This window comes from Miniopterus natalensis, chromosome 1 (assembly GCF_054644295.1).
Source record: "Miniopterus natalensis isolate mMinNat1 chromosome 1, mMinNat1.hap1, whole genome shotgun sequence".
NCBI lineage: Eukaryota > Metazoa > Chordata > Mammalia > Chiroptera > Miniopteridae > Miniopterus > Miniopterus natalensis.
The window spans coordinates 52,758,475-52,779,827 of record NC_142081.1 but is presented as its reverse complement, the minus strand read 5'-3'; the positions used below and the strand labels follow the sequence as shown (position 1 = coordinate 52,779,827).

The 21,353-nt window shown below is 37.8% G+C and overlaps 1 protein-coding gene across 1 annotated transcript in view; it reads right to left on the bottom strand.

Moving 5' to 3' along the window:
* ATP8B4 (ATPase phospholipid transporting 8B4 (putative)) overlaps positions 1-21,353 on the bottom strand; it is a gene marked incomplete at its 5' end in the record, with an annotated part of 163,171 nt that overhangs the window by 95,879 nt on the left and 45,939 nt on the right. Inside the window, 2 exons of the mRNA XM_016210159.2 lie at positions 2,850-2,920; positions 6,195-6,267. Coding sequence (XP_016065645.2) covers positions 2,850-2,920; positions 6,195-6,267 — 144 coding nt within the window. The remainder of the gene's footprint in view (positions 1-2,849; positions 2,921-6,194; positions 6,268-21,353) is intronic.

Below are 21,353 nucleotides of genomic sequence, written 5' to 3'. Positions count from 1 at the left end.
TGATCAAAATCTATGAATTCCTAGGAGGGGAAGATGAGTAGGGATTGAGACACTAAACTTCATAACTGAAGCAGAAATTGACCTGGGCTTGATGGACAAGGGTGAGATAGTGGTGCTGAGAATAAAGGACTAACGTGTCCATTCAGTTAAACAACTTTTCAAATACTAAAGCAGTCACACCAAGTAGGCCAGACAGTCTTCATTTCTTTACCCTACTCAATACATCATCTTTCATCAAAATTTTTCATCATTTTAAGTTATTTTCTCAGGATTCTCTTCAATATCTTACTTCCATCTTCAGATGTAGAAACTAAAGGGGGAAAGTAGTCGCACATATGCCTTATGATAAAAATATATACATTTTCTAAGACTCCAGATTAATACCTTCATTGTCATGTCATACTTTTTCTTAGTCTGCCTCATATCTTGATAAACTTCCAAATAATTTTCAGCATGTGAAACAATACAGAAAGATCTTGTGTGCCCTTTACTTGGTTTCCCCTAGTGGTAAAGTCTTACAAAGCTATATCACAATTTCATAACCAGGAAATTGACATTGACACAGTCAAGATACAGAGCATCTCCATCACCACAGAGATTCTTCGGGTTGGCCTTGAAGCCACACCCTCTTCCCTGTTTCCTGGCAACCACTAGTCTGTTGTCTATTTCTGTAATTCTGCCATTTCAAGAATGTTATATAAATGGAAGAATATAGTATGTTACCTTTTGGAAGTGGTTTTCATGACTCAACATAAATCTCTGAAGATTTATTCAGATTGTTTCATATATCAATAGTTCACTCTTTTTATTGCTCAGTAGTATTTCATGACATGGATATACCATAGAATATTCAACCATTCACATGTCAAAGGGCATATAAATTGTTTCTAGCTTAGGGATGTTACAAATAAAGCTGCCATAAACATCTGTATACAAATTTTCATGTAATTATAAGTCTTCATTTCCCTGGGATAAATGCCCAGAAATGAAACTGCTGGGTTGTATGATAGTTGCATGCTTAGTTTTTTAAGAAACTGCCAAACTGTTTTCCAGAGTAATCGTAACATTTTACATTCCCACCAGCAATGTGTGAGTGATCCCATTTCTCTGCATCCTTGCCAGCCTTTGGAGTTGCCGCTATTTTTTTTGTTTGCTCCATTCTGATAGGTATGTGGTGATATCTTATTGTTTTAATTTTCCTAATGGCTAACGATGTTGAATATATTTTCATGTGCTTACTTGCCATCTGTATGTCATCTTTGGTGAAATGTTTCTTCATATCATTTGCCAATTTTCTAATTAAATTGCTTGGGATTTTTTATTATTGAGTTTTGAGCATTTTTCACATATTCAAGATACAAGTCCTTTGTCAGATAAGTGGTTTTTAAATATTTTCTCCTAGTGTATAGTTTATTTCTTCTTCCTGTTAACTGGTCAATTGTACAGCAAAAGCTTTTAATTTGATGAAGACCAGTTTACCTAATTTTCCTTTTATGGGTCATGAATTTTGTGTCAAGTCTAAGTACTCTGAATAGCCTTAGATCTTGAAGAGTTTCCCCTACGTTTTTCTCTAACAGTTTTATAGTTTTATGTTTTACATTTGAATTCAATTTCTCTAATAATTATAAGGCTATTTAAATTATCTATTTCATATTGGATTAGTTGTAAAAGCTTGTTTTTTGACAAAGTGGTCTATTTCATCTGTGTTGTTAAATTTATGTGTATAGAGTTGTTTGTCGTGTTTCTTTACCCTTCTGATGTCCACAGGATCTGTCATAATACCCCCTGGTTCATTCATGATATTGTTAATTTGTGTCTTCTCTTTTTTCGTTTTCAGTCTTGCTAAAGGTTTGTCAGTTTTATGATGTTTTCAAAGAACAAGCTTTTTTGTTTCATTGATTGTCTCTACTATTTTCCTGTTTTCAAGTTGATTAATTTCTGCTCTTGTTTTCATCTCCTTCCTTCTACTAGTTTTAGATTTATTTTGCTATTTTCTATGTTCTTGAGATGGAAGTGATTTGAGACCTTTTCTCTTTGCAATTGCATATTTATTGCTATAAATTTTTCTCTCCATCTGGGAGGCAGTCATTAAAACCATGGTCTCTTTTGTCAGGTTGCCAGGGTGAAGACTCTTTAGAAGAGTGAAGAGTGAAGACTCTTTAGAAGTTTGGGACAAATTACTTAGTCTCTCTAAGATGTGGTTCCTTCATTTTACAATGGGGCTTATATATAGTACCTACTTCAGGATTAAATGATAAAATCCATCTATAGAACATATATGGTATCCTTAAAACATAAGCATTCAATAAATGTTCTTATGCCAGACAGACAAATTGAATCTACTGAAACAGAACTACTCTATGGTCTATAACGAATTTCTAAATATCAATGTCAAAGCTGCATCATACTCCATTTCTCTTTTCTCTCCCCATGTCTTCCAGTTCCAAAAGGTCACCTTCTACAGTAACATGGTCTTCTTTACTCAGATCTTGATTGCTACTCTGCTCATCTTCCTTGGAGAATAGCTTGAAATTAAAAACAATCCAACCAACCCAAAAAAGAACCCTTCTAAGGAATCTCAGTAAGGAATCCCTGTGTGATATTATTTACACATACATATTTGGTTCACTGTTTCTGAAAGAAAATAAATTCAAGAGAAAAAACAAGAGTTTTCAAAAAATCTCCAAAGCAATTTGCAAATGGACTGTGAAATTTGGACTCCTATTTCTTCCAAGAAAATAAAATGAAGAATAAGGATTGAGATTTAAGTTAAGTCCTGTTCCTAAAGCTATTACTCTTAAATAAATTAAAAGCCAATCAAATTAATTATACTAACTTTAATAACTTACCCATCAAGTTCAGCAGTTTCAATATAACAGAGGCCATATGGCTCACTACTTGATAGGAGAAGCAGATCAGCCTATTTTTGAAAATAAGGGTAAAGAATACTTGAGAAGGGAAGATTGGTTGAAAGCCTTCTATGTTGTATCATCCCTCCACCACTAATGAGCCAGTTGAGCCTTAGGGCAAAAGTAAGAGAAGTGAAATCCTGCCCCACCACCTGTCTGTTACATGCCCTGAATCAAACCCTCCCTCTGCTTACCTGCTCCTGTTTTGCACGCCCTTGACCATTAGAACATAAGCAAGGGCAGGGGATATAAAAAAGATAACCACTTCATTTACTTTTTTCCAAGAAATATATAAAATTCTGCTTTCTTGCTTTGATAATTATGGATAGAAAATATAAAACTTGCCCCAATAAATTAGATAAATGGAAATACTTATATGCATTTACTTTAATTCCTTTGTATTATTAGTTAAGAGCAGGGGGCAGGCTAAGAAGATGGGGAAAGATAGAAGTGAAGTAGATGGAGGAAGTTGAAAACAATAGAAAACATAAAAGAGGCAAGGAAAATTTTAAAAGAGAGAAGTTAAAAGAAAATAAAAAATAATTTAGAAAAAAAAAGATGGAGGGGTGTAAAGAAGAGGAAAGAAAAAATAAAGCAGGGACTAAGCAAGATAAAATAGAAAATCTAGTAAAAAACAGTGGAAAACATTCAGAGACTGAGTAGTTGTTCTCTCACAGAGATAAATCATTCTATGGCTCGACATTTGAGCTTTGGAAATAGCTTATCACAATTTAGTTTTAGAATTCTGGTACATTTCAATATTGAGAAGCTGTTTATTTTATGTCAAGTTTCAAATTTTATATTAAAATAAGGAGTTTTGTTTCCACATCTTAGCTATTGTAAATAATGCTGCAATGAACATATATCTTTTCAATTTAGTGTTTTTGTTTTCTTCAGATAAATGCTAATAAGTGGAATTACTGGTTTATCAATAGATAAATGGATAAAGAAGATGTAAAATAGATATGTATATATACAATTAAGTATTATTCAGCAATAAAAAAATAAAATCTTGCCATGTGACAAAATGGAGGGGCCTACAGGATATTACACTAATGAAATGTCACACAGAAAAAGACAAATACTATATGATTTCATTTATATGTGGAATCTAAATACTAAATAAACAAAATAAAACAGAAACAGACTCATAGATACAGAGAACAAACTGATGGTTCCCAGAGGGGAGAAGGGTGGGAAGATGGGTGAAAAGGTGAAGGGTAACAGAGGTACAAACTGCTAGTTATAAAATAAATATGTCATGGGGGATATAATGTACAGCATAGGGACTATAGTCAATAATATCTTAATAATATTTTGCAATAACAGATGGCTACTAGACATATTGTGGTGATCACATCATAAGGTATATAAATGTAGAATCACTATGTTATATACTTGAAACTAATATAATATTGTATGTCAATTCTACTTTAATAAAAAATAAACAATAATAATGAATAAAATAAAGGTTTTTATGAAATTCTGAAGGATTTGAATGTCTGAAAAGAATTAACTAAAATTTTAGTAATTTATTTTGACACATAAGCCTAACAATTTTCTAGTTAAATCAGTATTCCAAATCTGTAAAATTTTCTTACCTTTGTTTTTAAAAATATTAGAATTACGCCATTCTTAAGTCCTGAAAGTTAAATTTAGAATCAATCCACTCCTTTCATTGTCTCAAGCTTTTAAGTTTCCAACTCAAAAATAGACTGTATGTGTGTGTGTGTGTGTGTGTGTGTGTGTGTGTGTGTGTGTGTGTGTGTGTGTGTTGTCTAAATTGTTATAAAACAGGGTTTTAGGGAAAAAAGCAACTCTTGGTATAAACAGTCATCTTTCTCTGTATTTCATAACTATATTTGATCAATGATAATAAGAATTAGAGAATTCTGGATGTCTTTTAAAATGATCCTTTTAAGCTTAGGGGAGGAGAGACATAGCCCAAAGAGCATGACATTCTATTGCTATCATCTTCATTGAAAGTTAAATATGAGAAATAAGACCAAGTTGAATTTTCAAAAACACTCTTTCCCCTTTAAAATCAAGCTGGGTGCCCAGCTGGGCATGGCTCAGCAGTTGAGCATCGACCTAGGATCCAGGAGATCGAGGTTTGATTCCCAATCCGGTCACATGCCCGGGTTGCGTGCTTGATCCCCACTAGGAGGCATGCAGGAGGCAGCCGATCAATGACTCTCTCATTAATGATGTTTCTCTCTCTCCCTTCCTCTCTCTGAAATCAATAAAGATATATTTTTAAAAAATAAAATCAAGCTGAGTAATTTTGGCTCAAGAATGGTATGCACTCTTCGCACGTTCTCTCTATAGTGGATATGCTTAGGTTACATTGCAACAAGTCAGAAAATTACTTCTGCCACAAGAGGCTTTTGTGACTCATCCATAGAGGAAGAACCTTAATAATGCAAACCCATCTGTTCCTCAGGGCAGGGAAAGCATGGTTATCTTTTCTTCAAGTATAGTGCAAATTAACAGTATTAATTCCACCCGGCTGGCATGGCTCAGTGGTTGAGCATCGACCTAGGATCCAGGAGATCGAGGTTTGATTCCCAGTCAGGGCACATGCCCAGGTTGTGGGCTCGATCCCCAGCCGGGGGCCTGCAGGAGGCAGCTGATCAATGTCTCTCTCATCATTGATGTTTCTATCTCTCTCTCTCCCTCTCCCTTCCTCTCTGAAATCAATAAAGATATATTTTTTTAAAAAAAAAAACAACAGTATTAATTCCATTATTGAGGGATAGTATCCAAATTATGAGAGGATGAACTGTTTTTAAAGTATTCTGGAGCATTTTTAAAGCTCCTATTTATATCAAACTATTGTATATCTTTTGTATCTATTAATTTAAATGATCCCAAAGGCGATAGACAAGGTGATAATCATTCAGCCTTATCTGAGTTACAATGTCATTGAAAGTAATCAATATGTCTTTTAATTTTTTATTGATATGAGAGAGAGAGAAGGCAGAGAGAGAAACATCAATTTGTTGTTCCACTTACTTACGCTTTTAGTGGTCGATTCTTGTATGTGCCCTGATCAGGGATCAAGCCCACAACCATGGTGTATCGGGACAACACTCTAACCAACTGACCTACCCAGCTAGGGCCACTATGTCTTTTAAAACATTTTATAATTGAGAATTTTTACGAATACATCTTGGCATTCCCTCTTTAATTACTCTGGATTAGTACAGATTTACTAAATTTGCAAATGTAAATACTGCAGTACATATGCTATTTTAATCTGAGATACGTTATTTAAATACTCACAGCAACAAATTGGTTATTTTCCAATTTAATGATGTCTCCCACTTTGACATTCATCCATTTCTCATTCTGCAGTCTATGAACAAAAACAAAATTAATTTTCTTCAGGAACAGAAAAGAGTCCAGGGAATGTATTCACAATGGAGCATCACGTGACAAAAGCAGACAAGGCTTTTCTAGAATGCTCAGTTCAAAGGACCTTACATGACAAAATCTTTTACCTGAGTGATGTGGGGACCAAGGCCCAGAGAAGTCAACTGATTTGCCCAAGGATTCCCAGTGAATTAGTGATCCCTGGGGCTCAACTCAAGATGGCTGGGTGCTCTTTCCACCACACCATGGTGCCAGCTTTATACAGAAGCTATGAATTCTTGCTTGCATTTCCCTCACCAGAACATTAAGGGGTTGGGGGTGGAGGGGTAAATTCAGTCACTGGCATTCTTTTCAAATTCTATTATTAATAAATGTTGAAACACCACTTCCATTGTCTCAGAAGTTTGTTTAACTGAAGGCAAGAAGTGAATGAGGAGACTAGTGTTATCGGAGAAAAGTGGGGGTGGTCTGTCCTCATTGCAAGTGGGAGTGGGGTTCTTAGGGTACTCCTGGAATAAGCATTTCTGGAGGTCCCCACAGGAGGATGAGCTATGGTAGAGAGCTTTATTTCCGTGGAATTACATCCCTTCAGCAAAGCTACAAGCAGAGTCAGTGCCCAGAGTTTCCTTTCCATGTTGGAGCCAGGTCCAGTACAGCATCAGGCTAGTTGCAGGCCATTAGCCCATTGTGTGTGGGAACCCGTGGGCCACGTGGGTGAACTCAAGGAAGCCCCACAAGCCTAGAGTCACACAAATCCCGAGAGTCCCAAGAGCAGCAAGAGCACAAGAATACAAGAGAGCAAACTCCCCTGTTTAGGAGATTAAATATCCCAAATTTCATGCCCTTGCAGTGGCCAAGCATCATCTAGCCAATGACCTTTGTTCTCAGGTGCGACTGACAGCAAGCATCTTCCCTATGTCACCCCAGCTTTACCAGGCATGCATCTATCTCCCCTTTGTTGGACCTTGGGAGTGTAAAGTTGTAGCTTCCTGGTGAAGCTGCCCAAATGACACCCCTATAATATTTGGCCTTCCCTTTGCTCCTTTCCTATTATTAATAACTAGGTTCATCACAACAGTATCAGAGGCTATGGAGAATAGGTCATGGCAAGAGCTAAAATGCAGGGAAGAATAAATGCAAGAGAATAAATTTTGGAAAGGACAAGAACAATGTGGGTGATAAAAGAAGCCTCTGAAGGCTGAATGAGAAAAGACCACCTACAAATCATCCACACTCTGTGGCTAAGGACAGACTTGGTGGCATTCTAATGGCTAGGGCCAAGAGCTTGGGTTTGAGGACAGCACAGGCAAGATGCTGCACTGCTTTCTCTGAGGCTCCTGTGTATAGTGGAGCCCTGAGTCTATCCTTCATCCATCTCAAAGGAGTTTATGATAAAAACCTATTGAATCTAGTTGGTTGGGCCCCTAGTGACAATTTAGGCAGACAGGCCACCTGGAAACAGACCACCTGTGGCAGTATACAGTGATGCTAACAATCCGTTTTTAAATTATCTGAAACCTCTGTAAACCAGCTTTGTTTTCCAAGTTGGAAGTCTTCAGCACTCTTTTCTCTCAGCAATTTCCTTTTAGGAAGAAGGCTGGGATGATAGGGCAGGTTCCCCAACAAATTAAGGTGGGCAGGTTAATTTCATTATGCCGTTTTTAAAAACAACCTAATTTACTTTGTTTTATAGGCTGGAAAACAGTTTTAAATATTTATACAACTGTGAAATATGCCTCACACTATCAACCCTGCTGGGTCATTTGGCTTAAACACTCAAAAAAATTTTCTTTAATACGGATCCAAGTACATGTTGTTCTGGAAAGTTTTCAACTGCGGCATTTTCATCTCTAGCCAGAATTCAATCATTTTTCCAAAGCCATACTTTCCTGCACTTTATCTAGTTCAATGACAACAGGAGAACCTAACAAGCCTTCTAAATCTCATTTTATTTATGTTTACAGGTACGGATTAGGTGCTGGTTTATTTCTCCTGGTACACTTCCTTCAGAGCATTCGTGACATGTCTTAGGGGACAGAATCTCAGATAAAAGTTGATGTGAACAGAACAATATGGATAGTGTGTCTTTATTTATGGAAATTATACTGCTACTGAATTGTCAGGAAGTCTCTATTGAAAAGTGCATCTGCTTACAATAATATTGTAATAACTAAGTATGGTGCCAGGTGGGTACTGGAAATAGAACACTTTGTAAAGTGTTATGATTGCCTAACCATTACGCTGCACGCCTAAAACTAATACAAAATAATATTGAATGCAAACTCTGATTGAAAAATATTTTTTTTAAAAAAGAAAGTGCATCTGTTTCAGGAAGAAGCAGAAATGATATTAAGTTTCATTTTCAAACCCTTACTCTGCCTACCTGTACATTATAAGCTCTAGGGAGGACCATACCTTATCTCGCCCATCCAAATGGAAAATGAACCACAGTGGAAAGGGAACACTACAGGAACTAAGACAAGGCGTGTTTTTCTCTGGTAACAAAAGTGCACATTTGACAGTTAAGTTTGCATACATAAGTGGCAATAGCCACTATTTGAGGGAACAAACCAAAACCTGAATTTCTTTACTTAAATTCTAACTTGTTTTTCTTTAGTTCAGTATCATATTTCCCTCTATAAAACCAAAGCATTTGGAAAGATGTTATTAAAGATGTGATGATATCAAAAGGAATTACTTAAATTAACTGTATACTTGGAAAAATACTTGAATAAAATCTCTTTAAGAAAAAATTGGGGGCTAGAGCATTGGTCCTTGGACTGAAGGATCTTGGGTTTGATTTCGGTCAAGGGCACGTAGCTGGGTTGCAGGCTCAATCCCTGGTCCCAGTTGGGGATGTGCCAAAGGCAACCAATCGATGTGTCTCTCTCACATCAATATTTCTCTCTCTCTCTCTCCCTGCCCCCCCCCCACTCTCTCTGAAAATCAATGGAAAAAATATCCTTGGGTGAGGGTTAAAAAAAAAAGAGAAAAATTTTTGCAAAATCCCAAATCATGCAAAAAATCCCTAATACTAGACAATGTGGATGATTGTAAACATGATGTCCTATAGGGACCATACAGAGGAGTGATAAAGCTGAGCAAAATACCATTCCTCATGCCAAATCTTCATGCTCATTCCCTTCCTACACCCCTGCACCCCTACCTGTACCTTAACTTCTACTTTCTAATTTATTAAATATTTCCAAAAGCAGAAAATCACTCAGAATAATTCACTTGACCATGCTTTGCTAATATCTGACTGTTAATCTGCTCATGTCATTTAATAGTCCAAGAAAGCAGAAAATACCTGTAATACTATAGTATGAGCCCAGGATCCCTTACTTTATTGCACTCCAGTCCTCTTTCTTTTTCCCTGTTGCCACCTACCTGCCCTCTGCCCAGACCATATACCTATCAGTCTCTCCAAGCTCCTCTTCCCAAAAGGCCCTTTTGTTGTTCCAGACACCTTCCAACACCTGCTCTATCTTCAGTCATCTATCCCTTTCCACCTGTCCCAATGGAACATTCTCCCCTAAAGGTACTCCAAATACTTTACCTCCAAAGTCTTATGACTAACAATATTTGAGATCTTAACATTTTTCTGGCATGTACAAATTCTATGGGACACAATATCACCTCTGTGGGCTACGGGCTGGGGAGAACCTTCACCAGGCAACAATGCAGGCTGACACACAATTTTTCTGAGCTTTAAGCAAAATGTGAATGTGCACTATCACAAGAAAAATTTTCTCAAAAGAAATATTACCCAAAACTAACAATTTGTCAAGAAGCAACAATCAGTATTCCCTAGATGTCGCCTCCAACCCCAGCACTGTTTAACTTTCTCATGATTAACCCTGACAATGGACACACAGACACACTGATTAGATTTGAGGACATCACCCTGCCAAGAAGAGACTATAACCCTTACAAAGTAAGATTGTGATAGAAAGTCATCTTATGACTTGAAGAAGTTACCAGAAATTGAATGAAGAGGAAGAAGAAGAACAAAATAAGTTATTTTAGAAGAGAAAGTAATACTCTACAGATGTAATTAGAGTTTTGAAGAAAAAGGGCCTCGAGATATTGGTAAGTCACAGAGGTATGTGATACCTTGGTTAAACCTCTTATTTGAATATCTAACTGTAGAGCAATCAATGTATATAATACAATCAAAGGAGAGGGTGTGTTTTTTTATATTATTTCCTATTCTATCTTACCAGGTTATTATAACTGTACTTAACTAAGACTTCAAACATATATTTCAATGAGTACTAAGGGTAATAGCTAAGAAGTAGCCAAGCTTACTGAACAAGTATGAGCTGATAAAGACCTTCAAATGCATTAAAATCATCTCTATTTTAAATTTCACCATTTTTCTTATTCTACCCACTCCCACCACCACTGACAACACATAAAAGGCATACCGGCCAGACTGGAGGGGTGAGTAGGAAAAATTAAAGCTCATCTTCAAAATATTTCTAAACTTCTAAGATTTTCGTTTGTATGGTGACTGCATTTCGTCATCATCCTAAAACAATGAAAAGGGACACTCCCTGGCTCTCCATGTGTGGTGCAGCTGTTGTCACGGCTGGTGTTTGAAGCAAGCTTACATCATAGCTCTGTGAAGGGAACACAGGATGGCCTAATGGGCTGTGACAATGACACTTAGCTCTATAGAGTTGACACAAACAAGTTGTGCTTTTACTTTTGTCGGGGAAAGGCCTTCTGCTCTCGTGGAGGAATTGCAATTTATGACTCTTCTGCAATCAAACTAATTCATTTCATTGCACTGAATCAAGAACTGCAAGACTTTAAAATATATGTATTTCATTTCAGGTTTTGAAATGGACATAATCTAGTTAATGCTTCTTTGCAAGCGATTTTTCAAAAACAGATGGGGTTGTAAGATAGCCTTTACCTCAGTAAAGTCACAAGTCAATGGCTAAATAAGCCAAAATTCAAGAAAAGAACTCATAAAATTTAAATTCCAAAGGCACCATAAAACATATGGAGTTTAACTGCCACAGAATAGTGACTAGGATTACTTAGAGGAAAGAATTTTTTAAAGTACACCCATTAACTATAGGCATACCTCAGAGACGTCGCGGGTTCCTTTCCAGACCGCCACAATGACGCGAGTGCAGCAATAAAACGAATCGTAATGTTTTTGCTGGTGGAGGGTCTTGCCTTCAATTTGTAAAAATACAACATCCATGAAAACCAATAAAACAAAGTATGCCTGTATAACGTCTACTCTCTGAATATCAGAGAATCTGAGTTCTGAGAAAAGGTGGTGAGACAGAGCAACTACATCTAACAATTGTTGATAAATTGGTCTCACCCTGCCTCTTCCCGATGAGGTGCTAAGAGCTGCTAGGCTTTGCTGCGAACCTTCTTGAGGAAATGCAAGTCTGAGAGTGAGGTAGCCCCTACCACACTCCATGTCGCTGAACTATTGGCTGCAGAGGCTACAAATCAAGTATTTACCTTGAACAGGATACCAAGGCCACTGCTGAAGCCTTGAGGGACAGAAGGGGGAGCTCCTCCAGGTTCCTTTCATCCCCCCTAGACTTTAATGCACCTGACTGCCCATTAGCAATATAGAATCCTGAAAAGAGGATTTCTTCAAAAGCTATAGAAAATGTGTTGCGATATTAGAAAGAGAAGATGATAAAGAAGATCAATATTACTGACCTCTCCTAATAAACCAATTTGCATATACTGAGCGTGGTTTCTTTTTAATCTCAAGTCCATGTCAGACCTATAATATACAAAAGTATTCTTCTGCCCATAGAGACATTGTTTCATTCACCATTATTTCCTCAGAATCTAGTGCCTAGTTCACCGCAGACAACAAATAAATACTTGTTGAATAAATGATAAATTAATGAATATAGAATAAATATTTCCAAAAACATTGTCAAATGATAGCATTTTCCTGAATGCCTAATAAGAATTGTAGAAATCAACACTTATTTAGTGCCAGGGACTATACTGATTCCTTCATGTATAGAATTGCCAAATAAAATAAGTGACATCCAATTAAATTTGAATTTAAGATAAACAACAAGCCCAGCTGGGCATGACTCAGCGGTTGAGCACTGACCCATGATCCAGGAGGTCATGGTTCGATTCCCAGTCAGGGCACATGCCCAGGTTGCGGGCTCGATCCCCAGCAGGGGGCATGCAGGAGGCAGCCGATCAATTACTCTGCCTCATCACTGATCTTTCTATCTCTCTTCCTCTCCCTTCCTCTCTCTGAAATCAGTAACGATATACTTAAAAAAATAAAAAACGGTACCCTTTAAAAAATAATAATAATTTTTAGTATATTAAAATAATTTTTAATATTTGGGAACACTTATATTAAAAAATTGTCATTATTTATCTGAATTTCCAATTTAATTGGATGTCCTACATTTTAATTTGCTACATCTGACAATGCTATTCATGAGGATATTCATGTATCCTCACACCAACCCTATAAGATAGGCATAAGCTGCTACTCCTATTTTATAAAATAGAAAACTGATGCTCAGAGAAATTGAGATATGTGATTTATTTTGCAACATCTATCAGAAATTTATTTCTTTATTTATTTATTTATTTATTTATTTATTTATTTATTTATTTATTAAATATATCTTTATTGATTTCAGAGAGAGGAAGGGAGAGGGAGAGAGACAGAAACATCAATGATGAGAGAGTCATTGATCGGCTGCCTCCTGCACATCCCTTGCTGGGGATCAAGCCCACAAACCAGGCATGTGCCCTGACCGGGAATCAAACCTCAATCTCCTGGATCCTAGGTCAATGCTCAACCACTGAGCCACACCTGGCCAGGCAAATTTAAATTTAAATGCCTACACACTTTGATATAAATATTCCACTTTAAAGAACTGATCATACAGGTGCTTAAAGATGGATGTACAAGGATGTTTATTGCAACATTATTTGTAATAGCAATCTATTAGAAACCATCAATGCCCACCAATAAGGATTAGATGGACATATCATGGTAAACCATGGCTCATCTACTCAATGGAATGAAGTCACAAAAAGAATAAGATAGGTCTATATGTGCTGATACAAAATATTCTATAAGTTACATTATTAGGTTAAAACAAGCATGTGCAGAACACTGCATATATGTGGTAAGGTTTATCAGTGTTTTGAAGCAAAGATATACCTCCACATATCTCTGTTCCTACATGTATAGAAAACTTCTTGAAACACACACTAGAAACAGTTTAGTGGTTGCCACAGGAGAAAGGAAATAAAGAGAAGTGGGATGGAAGGAAGACTGAATTCATCGTATGCTGTTTTCTTTTGTATGAATTACATTCAGTACATGATTTTTTTGGCATTATATAGAGGTATTTTAAAGGCCAATTGAGGAGGAAAAAATAGAAAAAAGAAAACTCTTCCAAGGTCACACGTAAGTGGCAGATCTGCGACTGGAACCTGAGTCTACAAAGCCCATCCTCTTAATAAATCTATATTTATTGTTCCCTTTTACTTTATTTTCTATGATACTTAGAAAAAGAATGGACCTGAGGAGCTGAAGGAATATGATCACAGAAATGGTGAGTGCATGCTCCCGGTGTTTAAAACCAGTCGATCCAAAGACAGCTTGCAGTCATGGTCCCATGACACAGATGTTCAGTGGACAGCAGCAGTTTCTGGTTCTTTTCAATCCCACTGCTGTCAGAGCCACACTAGAGGAAGACATACAGCTTGGCCCTGATCCTCTAACAACAGACTGGTGAACAGAATCTCATTACATTGAGAATAGCATAATACTCATATCTTTGGAATCTATTTATTTTGAAGAATACAGATGTTCCCCCACTTTCCCTCCCTCCTTATTAGCATGATGCTTATGCTGAGGCAGAATCACACGGGGAGGTCTGTGGTCAGCTGCTGAAGATGCTCTCGCACCAATTCTTCCAGGGGCGAAGCGTGGGAAGAAGGGGGGATGTAGTCCAGCAGCATGGATAATTTAGTTCAACAATTTGCTGAGAAAAAGTAATCAATCTTAGAGACGTCTCACTTAATTTATACAAATCTTTACAGCTCCTATTGTGCATTCGTAGGATGCAAAAATACACACACAGTGTAGCCTTCCTATTTTGAAAACAGAATGATCAATTCACTTATTAAGTTTTACCTGAACTGTGCAAGCCTACTAAGAGTTGTGCAGAAAATGTACTCTCTTTAATTCATTTCTCTAAACTGAAACCCTTCTCCTGAATCCGTCTCTTAAGATCCTCTGTCTTCTGTAAATTCTTAGTAGGATCCCGTTAATAGATGGCTAAAAGATGATGAGACCAGAAGGAAATCAGAAGAAAATTATTTCATTGGAAGACTATTACCCCTGCTCTCACATACGAATGATAAAGGAAATACCTTAGATGGACTGTGGAGAGAACAGTTATTGAGCTCTAGGTCAGATTCCTCAGCAGCACTTGCAGAGGGGGATCTGTGTGCCGGAAGTTTATTGGCAAGTACTCTTGGGATTAACACCTGTGGGAAGTGAAGGCAGCACCGTTGAGCAGAGGGAGGAAGTGGGCAGCTGATGGGCTCACAGCAGAGGCTCCGCGAACCCCACGGGGAGCTCTGGAGCTGGATGCCCTTCAGAGTTGGGTGTAGGAGGCCAAGCCAGATATCTTGGCCTTGTTCAGCCATTGGATGCAGTCTGGCCCTAGCAAGAATAGGTAAACTTGAGAAAAACAGCCCCTCTCAGCCAAGGGCAATTGCAGAGAGGGATGACAGTGGAGGGCTGTGTATAGGCGACCCTAGAGGCAATAAGAAAACTCTGTAGCTGCAGAAATATATTCTGCAACCTGGAAGGGGATGCGGGTGGCACAGCAGGGCATCATGTACAAACTGAGAGCCCACTTCTCAGTTTTGCTGTGGACATGTCCATGTAATTAGGATATTCCGTTTTAATTCTAAGCTATTTCACATTTCACTAGTTCCAGTTTCAATTCTATAAAATCATTAGGAGCAGTGGCCATGAACTTTACGTTCCCCGCCCCCTCCACTTTAAAACCTTTTGGGAAAATTTTGTAATACTTTGGGTCATCCAATTGACTCCTTCTTCCACTGACTAATAAATGAAGTTGGAAGATAAAATTTTAGCACATTTTCATTTTTTTTAAATAGTCTACAGACAACCCCTAACTACCCAAATGCCCTCAGAATAATGCCTATATGGGGGACATCACTGTTTCTGAAATATCCCTTATATAAAGAACATATTTTGATGAAAAAAATTTATAAGCAATCACCTTAGCCTGAGTAGATCAACCATTCCTTTCATCTAGTTGCCTATTTTACTTTGAGAAGTCAGAGAATATGCTCTTACCCAGCTCAGTGGTTAATAACAACTCCTCCTTTTGAAAAACACCCCAAAAGAAGATAGCTCCCCAATAGAGGAGAATCAAACCTGAATGTCTTGGTTCCAGGATAAAAGGCTTATATTGTGTGTTTTTCCCCATTGCCTCTAGTGATATATTTAATTAATTTTTGTATGCAGGGCCATGTTAAGAGAGAACCAAAAGCCAGAAAAAAAAGATTAGTTGCTTAACATGCCAAGTAATAATACAGGCCATATCAACACAGAGCAAAGGCATCTCTCAGTGGTGTGATTTGGTTTGCTCTGGTCAGAGAATCTAGTTTTCTGGAAATAGCATTCCTAGTTTTGGAGCACAAAGTACAGGATATCACTAGATCATGAGTTTATTCATTCACTACGTTTGCAGGCACATTAAGTCCTAAACACTGTTTAGGAAACATTTTAAGTATTATTTTGAAGTAGGTTGTAATGTTTATCATTTTCAGTACCTTGGAAATAGGACAGCGTGTAGGTCGAATTCTTATTAGATCATCACTGATTGGCACATGAGGTACCATCACCCTTCATTAATGAGTTCAAGACCTTCATACATACAAAATGAGCACTCTGAGCCTGGCACTGTGCTGAGTGTTGGAGCTACACATGGAGTTAGATACAGGCTGTGGTTATCAAGGAACCTAAAGACTAGTGAAAAAATATAAAGCTGGTTCTTAAATAACCCTGATTAAATTATCTTTCCCTCCTGATACCTGGAGCATGTGGACATTCCTCCACTCAGCAATGAAGAATACCTGTACTTTAAGAGAATGACCTCAGTGTTAGATTGTTTGCCATACAGCTGTCATCAAAAGCCTAGCAAGAAAATTGATAGATCATAGAAATTGTCTAATAAAGGATGCATTAACTTTCATTCCTCAATATATTCCCAGCTTCGTCCCCTTATACAATGAGCTCATCACAAAACTATATGCCTGGACTATATTATTCCAGTCCCTCCAGATTTGGCTTCTCAGAATCATGACTTAACATCGCACCAAACAGATTTCAATCAGGATTTTGTGGTCATGAGTAAAATATCTCTGTTTTCTGAGGCTTCAATCATTATGTCATTCATTTTTCTCCCAAGACCAGGATAAATCTTGTTGTTCACAGTTACTCGAATACTTCCTTTCAATGAACCAGCAGTTTTGTACCCTAGACACTTTCATTGTGAGGAGAAACAAAATTCAAGGTAATATTTCAAATTCATGAACGACAAATCCTAATGGATTGCTTAAACAAAAACTAGGAAATTTTGTAGTAAAGACGCTGCCCTTTAAAGACAACATTGTAGGGACAACCTTGATACTTGCAAGAACAAAATACTGTTCAGAATGGACCAGAAGTTGGAATCAATTTTTTTTTTAATCCTGAAATTCTTAACGGGAAGAATCCTGACCTTTTGTTTATGACAAAAATGATGCAACATGGTAGAGTCATGTCTCTAGAATCAGAAGACATGGGCTTGGGTCCCAGTTCACCCAGTCAGCCATGTGACTTAGACAAGAAGTTGACGAAAATTGGAAATACCCACCATGACCTTCATTAACGTGCACATGCCAACCCCTCAGAATACCTCTTTAGTCATAAGACTAAGGTCTTGAAAATAAGATAAACCCACCTGACATTTAAACACTTACCTATCACAACATTTGTGAGTTTCATATAAGATAAATTTATTAAAGCACTTTGTAAACTATAAAATAATGTATACTTTAAAGTATTCTGACTATTTTTCTTATTATAAGGACAGTACATTTTGATTTGTATTTCAAGTCTTCAAAAGAGCTATTTATGTTCAGTATCTCTACTTCTTGACTGTCCTTGCTTTCTTCAGGCAGGATTTTGTCTTCATCCTGCCAAATAAAACTTCTCTTTATGTTGCTAAGTCCAAGGATCAGTTCTCAGTCTTCACTTTATCCAGAACAGTTAGCTACTCCCTCCTTCTTCAAACACTTTCTTTGCTTTAAATCCAGAGCGCCACATTCCCTTGGTTTTCTTCTGACTTCACTAGTCACCCCTTCCCAAAACCTTAGCCCGTCCTTTCTCTCCTTCCCATCTTCAAACCTTGGAGTGCCCCAGAGCTCCTCTCACAATACTCTAGCCCCAGTCCACATCTTACTGCCAAGTTCATTTCCACTTAGCAGCTTTTATACTTATTGTTCCATTGATCCACGGTCTTGGTATGGATAGCTCCCTCTCAGCTTTAATCTCCTCTCTGCAAGGGACCTTCTCTGACACCCTATTTAAACTCATCTGCTTCTGTCCCATCCCATTACTCTTATCTTATTACTGTATCATATTTCACTTTCTTTGTTGTACTTGTAACTGCTTGAAATCTTATTATTTATTTTTACTTTTTATCATCTATCTTCCCCACTAGACAGAGGTTCCTTATGGGCATGGATTTTTCTCCCCTGCTTATTTCTCTATCCCTAGTATGTAACACAGTGTCTGGCACATATTAGGGCCTTAATGAATATTTGAATGCATTAATTATTTACATGGTCACTCATGCTGTTTGCTTAACATATGTAGCTCTAGGACTGAAGTAAATAATAATTCCATACAACTACACCTATTTGGAAGACCCTAAGAAAGTATAGCAGAGCTAAATGGCCAGTACAGGAAGGAGGTAAGGATAAGATGAATCACTGCAGGGCAAAGCATAATAGTTTAGAGCATAAGAGCTTTATTCATTCCCCTCAAAGTGCATACTGCTGACTTAATTTCATACAGCTATAAGGCAAGATGCACATCTACAAGGATGCCAGCTTCTTCCATGTCTTTAAATTTCCAATTTCTGTATTATTATCCTGAGTGCATGTTTCTGGCTGAAAGAGTGAGAGGATTCTGCTGAACTCAACAAGCAGTGAGCACCTACTACAAACCAAGTAGTGGGCCAAGCACTGGGGAGAAACACAAAGTGGTTCCCGGCCTGAAGAGGCCCACAGTCAAGGGGAAGGCTTAAGATGGATTATTTAAATGTCATGCTTAACTCTAGTCTGGTAACAGGTACATGCTATGGGAAACATAGCATGTGCTCTACCTGCCTGAAATAGATATCAGAGGGATTTCCAGAGATAGTTAAAACAGCAGCTGAGCCTTGATAGGTGAAAGGGGGAGAAGGGAAGGAGCACACCGCAGGTGTAAGCAAAGCAAATAGTTCCATGTGACTGTAGAGAATGTTAGAAAGGCTAGCCGAAGCTTGATTAGAGCAGGTGCTACGACAGTAAGGAATGGGTAGGGGAGTCACTAAGGAGTTTGTAGCAGGAAGTTTGATCTGCGTTATCTTATAGAAAGAAAACTCTTTGGAATATAGGTAACTTAGCACAACCCAGTCCTGCTAGAAAACTATGCTCAACATGCACACTACTCCAGCACAGACCCTGAAGCAACATCTCTGTACACAACCTGGGGGGGGGGGGGGGTCATTGTTTCCCACTGAGGAATTTATTAAAGAAAAGATTTAAAAGAAATTCTCAGACAGGACACACACAAAAATACTATGGACCAACAATAGGCAATGAATGTAAGTAGAAAAGTCACTAAAAAGAGAAATAATACAAACAGTTAATAAATAAATAAATAAATAAATAAATAATCACCTTCATTAGAAATGAATGAATTTTTAAAACAACAGAACACCTGTTTATACTTATCTGGTTGGCCTAGATAATATTCAAGGTTATGAAGGTGTGGAGAAACCACTCATTTGTTCAAATGGAAAGATAAATGGGCACAAACTTCCTAGAAAATAACATATATTAAGAATCTTTTAAAAATAAAAAGAATCTTTTTAAAAGGGCCAAGTCTCAATTCCCTAGAAATATAGCCTAAAGGAATAATTAAAGATACATATAAAATTTACATACAAAGATGTTTCTCTGAGAGTCATTCATTAAAAACAAAAAATTAGAAACAAGCTAATTATCCAACAATAGAGAAATGATGGATTATAGAACATCTTTTATTCATCTATTAAAAATGTTTTCAAGGAATTTTTTTAAAAAAATATGTCTTTATTGATTTCAGAGAGAGGTAGGGAGAAGGAGAGAGAGAGACAGAAACATCAATGATGAGAGAGTCGTCATTGACCAGCTGCGTCCTGCACCCCCCAACTGGGGATCAAGCCCACAATCCGGGCACGTGCCCTGACTGGGAATCAAACCTCGATCTCCTGGATCCTAGGTCGATGCTCAACCACTGAGCCATGCCCCGCCGGGTGCAAGGAATTTTTAATGTCATATATGAGTTATTATGTCAAAAGAAAAAACTGGAATACAAAATTGTATATATTGCATGGGCTTCTTTGCAAATATGCATATTTGTAAAATACAAACAAACAAATACAAGGGATAATACTTTTCATTTAAAAAGTAGAAATTTTTACTTTTCTGGGGTTTTGACCTTTTTTGATTAATTTTAAAGACTTACCTCTTCTAGGAAACTTCCTCTGAACCCCTAAACTGGGCTAAACACCCCCTCTTGAGTACTTCTATGGCAGCCCATGCATACTCCTATCATCACACACATTATATTGAAACTATCCACTGGTTTATCTCTCGCCCCCAAAAATGTGAATCCATGAAACTAGCAATGGCATGTTAATCAGCTCAGGTACACTGAAGATACTTAATATTCAGAGAACTAAGACCTAAACATTCCTCTTTGGTTGCGAGCAGCTATATATCTGGGGGGTGGAGGGGGGGGTTGTTTTTTGTTTTTGTTTTATTTTTAAATATATATTTTTCTTGATTTCAGAGGGAGGAAGGAAGAGGGAGAGAGAGAGAGAAACATCAGTGATGAGAGAGAGTCATCTATCAGCTCCTGCATGCCTCCCTGCTGGGGATGGAGCCTGCAACCCAGGCATGTGCCCTGACCGGGAATTGAACCTTGATCTCCTGGATCATAGGTTGATGCTCAACCGCTGAGCCACTCTGGCCAGGCCATATATCTGTTTTTAATAGTGCTGGGACAGTAGTTCAACTGGCCCCAACAAGGCCTGCTCTGTTGTTGAGCCCTCTTAGTATTTCCCATCTGAGCCAGTAGGATTGGGGTGTAAGCAGGAGCTGGAATAGTCTCTATGCCCCAATGTAGGGCATGAACTAGAGCTCCCAAACTAGCCCACCTATTCCTGGGCCCTGCAGGCCTAGGTAAACGTGGCTTCTGGTGAAGGTCCTTACTCATCCGCTGCCCTATGTGTCTGGAGGGCTGATATGTCAGACAGTGGACCCATTTCTTATGTTTTGGAGGCCAGGGGGATAATAAAGGCCTTCTGATGCAATCCCTTTGTTTCTCTGACATTACTCAGACCCCAAAGACTCTAGTACTTTCTGCTCCCTGGACATACCTAGATGATGCCTTTTGTCTGGAATAGACTCTGGTTTTCTCTATTGGAAAAATGAAATCTTTCTGCCAAAAACTTGCCCTTTAAATTTCTTTCTGGGAAACTCTCTATATTGTGTGCTCCACCCAACTCCAAGATGAAGATTTTTGCTTCAGAGCAATGACAGGCTGGCCTCACACTCCCCTAAGCCCTCTGTTATCTACTATCAGGGGGTTTCAGGCCTTATGTTTTTATTTGTAAGCTGCAAAAATATATCTAAATATGTGTATAAGCAATCTGGTCTCTTTTGAATTTCTTTCCTAATCACAAGACC